This window comes from Silurus aristotelis, assembly GCF_946808225.1.
Source record: "Silurus aristotelis genome assembly, chromosome: 1".
Lineage (NCBI taxonomy): Eukaryota > Metazoa > Chordata > Actinopteri > Siluriformes > Siluridae > Silurus > Silurus aristotelis.
Genome location: NC_139574.1, coordinates 28,325,842 through 28,334,465, shown reverse-complemented (window position 1 = coordinate 28,334,465; position 8,624 = coordinate 28,325,842). Strand labels below are relative to the sequence as shown.

The 8,624-nt window shown below is 38.1% G+C and overlaps 1 protein-coding gene across 1 annotated transcript; it reads left to right on the top strand.

Annotated features, from left to right (window-relative positions):
• Positions 1 to 85: 85 nt before the first annotated feature.
• polr3c (polymerase (RNA) III (DNA directed) polypeptide C) lies at positions 86 to 8,619 on the top strand. The gene is made up of 15 exons (XM_083554334.1): positions 86 to 243; positions 1,278 to 1,424; positions 1,597 to 1,861; positions 4,490 to 4,708; positions 5,227 to 5,309; positions 5,413 to 5,517; positions 5,792 to 5,884; positions 5,993 to 6,073; positions 6,165 to 6,216; positions 6,362 to 6,422; positions 6,506 to 6,656; positions 7,026 to 7,127; positions 7,784 to 7,833; positions 8,057 to 8,206; positions 8,456 to 8,619. The coding sequence occupies exons 2-15, from the start codon at positions 1,278 to 1,280 to the stop codon at positions 8,529 to 8,531; spliced, it is 1,635 nt and encodes a 544-aa protein (XP_083410460.1). The 5' UTR covers positions 86 to 243; the 3' UTR covers positions 8,532 to 8,619.
• Positions 8,620 to 8,624: the final 5 nt, after the last annotated feature.

Sequence of the window (8,624 nt, the reverse complement as noted above, 5' to 3'; positions counted from 1 at the left end):
GCTCAAAGTCTGAACTTCTAGCCTATCACAGCAATGGGCGGAGCTCTTTACATAGGGAATATAATGAATTCTTCTGGACTGGACTGCAGGAGAAGGCGGGGCTCTTTAACCGGAAGTGCCTTAGCTGTATGAGGGGTTGTGTCTGGGAGAAGCCATGTGAGTTGAAATGCAGCAGAAATGTTAATTGACAAGCCTCGGTTTCTTCTGTAAGCACCCGGAAGCGAAATCAAGAATATTTTAAAGGTGCGTAACATTTTTGTTTCTTTTTTTCCCTACCGGATGGAAGGTAGCATCTATTGTGTTTAGCTAACAGCTAATTACAGTAGCCATTTCAGGTCATGCAGGTGATTTGGAGGCCTCCAGCACTAAATCCGTAATTCCACTATTCCAGATGTTTCGAAAACCTATAAGCAGCTCATTTATGTGAGCAAGATCAAGGCTACACAATACACAAGGACCTGATTTGTCAAGTCAAATAGGCTTTTATCATTCCAGCCAATATACAGTTCAACACAGTGACATGAAACAACGTTCTTCCAGGACCAAGGTGCTACATCGTGCAACATATCAAAAAGTAGCACAAAAAAATTACAGAACTACACAAAACTACCAAAGGCACGATATAAAGTGCACGTGTGCGACATTTGGTGCAAACAAACTGCATAAGAGAGTAAGACTGGACACTCGGTGTTACTGCAGCTCTGGACAGTCTAATAGATTTTTGTTAGTGCAAATTAATTCTCTAGATGATAAATACTGTACATGTAATCACTATAACGAGTTTGATCATTTGTGTTTGTGTGTGTGTGTGTGTGTGTGTGTGTGTGTGTCAGTCCAGTCCCTTTGTATTGAGTGGTCACATGTCTCCCCTGAGTCCTTCAATTTAATTACATTTGCACTCAGTTACACACAGTGCTTCACACACACACACACACACACACACACACACGGTCCTTCACACAAATGGTCCTACACACACACACACACACACACACACACACACACACACACACACACACACACACTTACACACACACAGAGTCCTACACACACAGTCCTACACACACAGTGCTACATTTAGTTACACACAATTGCACACAGTAATACAGTCACACACAGTTGGACACACCAACACCTTGTGTGCTACACAATTAGACTCAGTATTAGAGTTGTAATTACATACAGCTGCATACAGTAACAGTGTAACAGTTACAAATAGTTACACACAATTACTCAACGTTAAGGAGTTTTTATTCAGATCCCATTGTGACTTTCAGATGACAGTGCAGGAGGCGCGTCTGTGTGGACTCCTCCTGAGGGAACACTTTGGTGAAGTGGTGGAGAAAGTCGGAGTTCACCTGCTGCGCAGTGGCACTCTCAATCTACGTGCTCTGGCTCATGAAACCAGCACTTCCCTCGACCTGGTAACCTTAGGATTTCTCAGTACATATACACATATGTTATGTTTGATTATGAGCTTAGATTTGTGGATTTTTCTCTGAATTATGCTCTGGAAGAACTGAATATATTGTTGTGGATGATCAGAGACAAATCTTTCCTCCTTTCTTTCTGTATTCCATACTTGTACTTTACTAGGTGAAGAAGTGTCTGTGTGTTCTGGTGCAGCATGGTATGTGTAAGTTTGGTCCAGGCCGCCGGGGTCCTGCTGGTCCTGTTGAGTACCAGGTGAATTGTGAGCGCATTCTCTACATGCTCCGGTACCCACGCTACATCTACACGGCTAAGAGTCTCTACGGAGACACAGGAGAGCTGGTTATAGAGGAGATACTGCAGAGGGGTCAGATGACCATGAGCAGTGTGGTCAGGACTGTAGCAGACAGACTGACACAGAATATGGAAGGTGAGTGGTCTGTACTGTCATACATTATGAAACCTGTTCCATAATACAGAGTCCATCTCACTGGCGCATGTGGAACATGTAAACTAATGTTCTTGTTATGCAGTGAGGCTACCAAGCTGCTGATATGACCTGCTGGATGTTTTTCTTATTAAGTCTTTAGCAAGCAATGAGTATATTAAGAGCATGAGTTAATATTTTGCTGCCACAAATTTAAAATCATAGCCTAAAAAAAAGGTAATCTTTTTATATTTTACTTTATATTTCACTAAATAAACAGCGTCTAGTTTATTATTTGGCAGGGATGTAAATGGTATTTTTCTTATTGACACTACTTATGGCAGCTACATGTTTCCAAGCTTGAAGAAATGTAATATAATCAGTCATTCCTATGTTCAGGTTTTAGTGCTAAAATGATTTCATATATTATTTTTTGTCTATGACTCATATTGATATACAAACCATTCCATGAATTTAACTCATTGCTATGAGAAACTTAAAAATATAGTAATTTCTCCTAATTATATCATTGTTCCTCATGATAAAAACAGTATCTATCTATCTATCTATCTATCTATCTATCTATCTATCTATCTATCTATCTATCTATCTATCTATCTATCTATCTATCTTGTTTTTAATATGAGGAACAAGATAGATAGAGCGAGAGAGAGAGCGAGAGAGAGCTTTTATGTGTACACACAGCAACCAATAAGGAGAACTGAACGGTTTTTATTGCACAGTTTAATAAACAAATTAAAACTTATCTAAAACCTGACCTAGTTTGGTATTAGTCTATAAATTACTATAATCCATAAAAAAAATTTATATAACCAAAAATCTTACAGCCAAAAAATAAAAAGAATATTGCTTAATCCTTTATTGATGGTGTTTAGATTTTCCAGGCTAAAACTGTAGTATAAGACTTTGAAAACACGGCCCACGCGAGTTTCAACAGGTTTCTTTTCCTGTTGATCCAGATGCTTCTGTCGTTTATGCTGATCGAATGCTGATCATGGCATTTGATGATATTTTTTGGGGAATAATTTATTGTGTCATATGCCATATGACTGAAAGGCAGGTTTTATACTATAACTATCATTACAGTGGTCAGTTGATTCAGCCTGCAGGATTGCTACTTGTTACTTTCATTAAAGAAATATCTACATTATCTCGTTTAAATCTAATCAATAAAAATATGTAGATTTGATGAGAATTTAAATGTCATTGTGTCAAACTTGGATAGATAAAGTGTAATCTGTGACTGACATGTTCTTGGTGCAAGTTGGCCTGGTGTTTTAGTGTTAATGTTTTTTTGCCATTCGAACGAAAAACAAAAAAACAAAGTTGTAGTAGTAAGACGCTAGCTAACAAACTATAAAACTTTTTAACTTAAAGTCTATCCTGGCTTGTCGTGTATAACAAAATGATATGGAAATAAGATACAGAAACATTTGCAGTGAAGACATGGGGAAAATGCTGTGTGTGTGTGTGTGTGTGTGTGTGTGTGTGTGTGTGTGTGTGTGTGTGTGTGTGTGTCGAACATGAATGATTTATATGGCCATTATGCTTTTGTTCCTAGCTTTCACTGGCAAGATTAACGTGTTCAATTTATCACATTACAAATTGTATTGTTATTTTTTACACAAGAAATAGAAATGTTTGATGCACTTCAATGTTTTCTATTTGTAAAAAAACCTTATGATCTAAAGGGTTCATATAGAATTTTGTGGATTTAGTCACTGTAGGTAGATGCTACCTAATTTCTGTATTCTGTAAAAATGTGGAACATATGGTGAATTAATTTGATGAAATTAGATTTTTATTATGAAGAATGAGCACAATCAATTTACATCATAACATATGTAAGTTATGCTATGAAATCTCATCATTATAGTAATACATTACCATGTATGTAATTTGAGATGAAATAGTGCAGCGGTAGTGTGAAGACTGATGAATGTAAGTGATCTGGGTTTGATCATCAGCTCAGGTGAGGGCACAGAGTTTATTCAGTGCTATACACGAATTTACATTTTATTGTGTGTACATTCAAAATGATGTTCATGTAACCCAGTTTAATCATGTATGTACGATGGAGGTGTTTTAAAGTAAAAGTACTCCTCTATGAGAAAAATATAGAGTATTTATGCAATTCAATGTTCTCTTCTCTTGCACATCATTCTTTGTAGGTGAATATTCTGTTACAGGTACACAGTGAGGGAACCCTTAATTTGTGCAAACTCTAGAACTGTGGGGTTAAAACTGTGATCTCGCAACTTGTGATTTCACTTCACAGTAATGACGAGCAGCATGTTTTTCTGAACTGTAGTAAATGTATTAATCATTAAAATGTAGTGAATTTGAAGGAAAAATTTTCAAGAAGGAAAATGTTGTAATCAAATAAGAAAACTTAGAAACTGTTCTTACGCATACAAACAGTAAAATGATTACTATACTATCCACCTCTGAATTCTGGTATGTATGTTTAGTTTTTTCCAATCGAATAAGTCACCTAGAAGCTGTCAGGTTTATGAGCTTTTACTTCACTTGATTGTTTTAGATTTTAATCGTTTGAAACAGTATTCTGAAAGTATATTCACGTGGTCTGTGCTGAATTTCTGCGTTCAGATGGCCAGAGTATGGACTACAGCGAGGTGGTAAACGCGTTCTCATGCTTGGTGGAGACTCATTTCCTTCAGCGCTGCCCTCCAGTGGATTGTTTGGGATCAGCAGTCTCAAGAACATCATCCACAGGAACTTCTGAATCTGCTGCCAATACAACACCTCCGTCTGCTCAGCCAGAGAGCCACCCAGACTGTTATAAACTTCCCCAGGTCCACCTCTCTGGTCAGTATCTCCCACTTGTCTGAACACTATTTGGTTTAGAAAATACTAACATCCAGCAATTTGCAAAGAAATGTTGACTATAGCTATTCTGCTTGGAAAAACAACAGATCACATGATTAGTTAAAGCTACACTGTTGTGTTTTTATTAGTTTTTTTTTAAAATAATTTTTAAAATTGTATCATTTTATTGGGGGAGAAGAAATGTTTTACAGCAGTATGTTGTTGTGCATACTATGAGTTGCTTGACAAAAAAATGTAATTCACTCTTAAGGCAGTGTGAGGAATTTTCAGGAAATCTGAACATTCACATTGTACATAATACATAATTTCGAAAGTAGTCTGAGACGGGGTTCAGTACGATGTAAAAAGATTTATTTTCTTTGCTGATTTGAAATGCAAAGTCTTTTGCGTTTATTTGCAGAAGACTTATTTGTGGGTAGAAGAAGGGTCTAAATTCAAAGTAATGCATCTTGTGGTTCTGATGTGCAGTCTGTTTGGATCTCTGTGTGCTCTCTCAGGTCGGGGTAAACGCAGGCGATCAAGTGGTGATGCAGAAGGAAATGATGGGGGAGCAAAAAGAGCCAAATTGGAAACCAGAGAGGTGAATGTTTCGGCTAGTGAAAGGGACTGAATATAAATGTATTTGCTACAGCATCAGACCTGATGAATTCCACCCAATGCTGTTCTCTCTGCTCTCTTTTCAGGTGTGTGGAGATGAGGGAGTATACTGGCAGGTGAATTTTGAGCGGTTTCACTTACATTTCAGACATCAGGCCATCATCAGTGCTGTAGCCTCCAAACTGGACCAGGTAGAGCTCAACCTTCCAAATGCTTGCCATCCTTCATGGTGTCTAATAGCAATTACTAAAATATCAGAACACTATTTTATAAAACGTATAGTTTCTGTTATATGAAGGGGTTTATTTATAGCCATGTCTGAGTCGTTGAGTAATGAACGCCGCTTTACAATAATTGAATTCTGGATTAATGTTCCAACCATGTTCAGAACACGTCTTTATTAATTACCTGCTTCGCCGCCAGTTACATTTACCCATTTGTTCCTTATCCCCGTTTTCACCACAGACCAGCAGCGAGATCGTCAGGACCATGCTGAGAATGAGTGAAGTGACGACAACGGCTAATGCTGCATACACACAAGCTGTTTCAGCTAACGAGGTAAAACCCATGCATAAATGTATATTTTGAATGCTGTAATAACATTGCTTTTTTTTTTCTAAACGTCTTGTTCTGTAGTGTTAAAACATGTTAACCTTTTTCTGTAAGATCTTTCGAGCGCTTCCTCCCAGTTACAACATCGGCAGACCCATACTGGACCAGTACTTGACTCTACTGGTGGATGATCCGGTAAAAAACATGAAACGGAATTACATACATGCTTATATACGTCAGCTAAGTAATCGTTTATAACCTCTCTATTCTGTTCTGTTTCTCTCAGATGGAGTTTGTGGGTAAGGCGGGTGACAGTGGAGGAGGAATGTACGTCGTCAGTATCCTTAATTGCACCGTGCCGAAACTCAATTTGAAGCCACACGTTGCGTTTGTTTGAATTAAAATAGCGATTAGTTGATTTAAAGTGTAAAACACTAAAGTGATAGGAGACTTAATCAGTATTGCACCTGAGCTTGTGTTCAGATCTGCACCGAGCATTGGCAAACCTGGCTAGAGCTACACTGGAGTCTGTAGTCCAGGAACGGTGAGTGTGAGGAGCCTCTGATTTATGTAAAGTCACCAACTGTTTTTGGTGTGTAATTGCATCTTTTTTGATGATGGGAACAGGTTTGGATCGCGGTCAGCTCGGATTTTCCGCCTGCTGATACGTAAGAAGCACTTGGAGCAGAAGCAGGTGGAGGATTTTGCAATGATTCCGGCAAAGGAGGCTAAAGACATGCTGTACACTCTGCTGTCTGAGAACCTGGTCCAGCTACAGGTGACACAGTCACAAGAGCATTTATTAACGAATCATTGTTGTGCCAATGGCTTTCTGTTCTCACTGTGAAGACGCACAGTAGATGAACTATAAATTCTACATGAAACGACCCACTCCTTCTCTAAGACTCTGCATTTTACTCACAAGTGCTGCTTAACCACATCCACACTTAGTTTCCCATTAGGGGCCAAGCTGCAGTTTATAAAAAGGTACCTTGAGTAACTAGACTACACTTTTTATTATCCACCTTCAGACACTCCGGTCAAACAATGTAGATGTTTAGCAACATGAATTCGGAATGTTTAGAAATGTACAAATTGACCAGATAAAGTTCACCAATTTCTGTTTTCTTTTGTTTTGTTTCCCTAGGAAATCCCAAAGACCCCAGACCATGCCCCTTCACGTACTTTTTACCTTTACACTGTTAACCAATTACCCACCGCCAGACTACTGCTGCAGAACTGCTACAAGGTACCAACCAACAATTACACACACACACACACACACACACACACACACACACACACACACACACACACACACAAAATCACATGGATTATTTTGCCTGATATACTTTCCCCCCCATAATATTGATAATAAACAGCTAAAAGGTTACACATAATAAATTGAATATATGCATCCATTTTTACCAACAAAAAAAAAAGACGATCTCTCCAGAGATTAAAAGGGCTTGTTAAAAGGGCTATTTTAGGTTCAAGGGAAGCTTCTTGGCTGAAACTTTCACCTTGGTTTTGCTTAAAAACTGCAGAAAGGTTTATCAGGAATGCTGTTAATAAATACAAATTCTGAATTTAAATGAGAAATAGGTTTTGATTTGTAGAGCACTTTTTTGGTCATTGCGTTCATTTAAAATATGATTTCATGTGTTAAATGTAACCCTTGCAGAACATTGAACGGACATCAAATGAACTACATCCTTTTGTGTGGATGTCTGGTCTGATTTTTGATGTAGTAATAGATTGAAACAAACAGAAATGTTTTGAACAAGGTGCAAGCAAAATGATTCCATCTAATCCTTAGATTCTTCTTCAATTTTGCAGAAATATCCCTGAATTAAATTTGGATAGAGTTTTGATGTGTGTGTGTTCGTGTGTGTGTACTCACAGGCTGTGGGTAACCTGATAGAGAGGAGACTGTTTGAGACCAAAGAAAACAAGTGAGTTCCTTTCTGCCTGCTAAATAATAAAATCAGATATGTTGGAGGTTTAGAGGTTCAAGTCATTGCAGGGTTTAGTGATTGTCCCTGCTCCTACCTGTCATTCTACTTCTGATTATATAAATAAAAAATAAAAAATACTGCACTTCTGTGTCCCTCTGCAACGGCTTATGTTTATTTGTCTCGTGTTGTGTTTCGGCTCATTTGGTCGCTTCACTGACAGACGTCATTTAGAGAAGTCGCAGCGTATTGAAGCAATCCTGGCATCCCTGCAGGCCAGCGGGGCCGAGACGGCGCAACTTGCCGAGGTGGAAGATATGATCACTGCACCTGAGAGGCAGCAGCTAGAGGCTCTCCGTCATCATATTAACAAGTACTGTAGCACTCGCCTTTATTAGATCTAGTCATGAACAGACGTTACATAAGTTATTATTCATTAGATTGTTGTGCAATTAATATTCAATGTCTTCCAGCCAGAGTGCACTACACACAAACCACTAATCTCAGTGTAGCTGGTATCTATGTTGTGTGTGTGTAATACAAATATTAGCAAATATTATATAACAATTAGCACTACATAATGTTTGATTAAAATACAAAACTCTTTTGTGTCTTTCTTTAGGTTAGATTCAAGCGAGAACCAAGTGGATGAGACGATATTCCTTCTAGAGTCTTATGTTAACTCAGCTGTACGATGAGAGTGAGAAATATTTCATTTGGATAAAAACAGAACCCGAACATATGTACAGTAATAATAATGCTAATAAAAGTACTTTGTTTCATTAATGCTT

What these genes read in the sequence shown, in the direction of transcription:
- polr3c (XM_083554334.1), top strand. Translation starts at nt 1,278, where the DNA reads ATGACAGTGCAGGAGGCGCGTCTGTGTGGACTCCTCCTGAGGGAACAC. An exon ending in AAGCTGTTTCAGCTAACGAG is followed by an intron (nt 5,885 to 5,992) that starts GTAAAACCCATG and finishes TTTTTCTGTAAG; the next exon opens with ATCTTTCGAGCGCTTCCTCC. An exon ending in GAGTCTGTAGTCCAGGAACG is followed by an intron (nt 6,423 to 6,505) that starts GTGAGTGTGAGG and finishes TGATGGGAACAG; the next exon opens with GTTTGGATCGCGGTCAGCTC.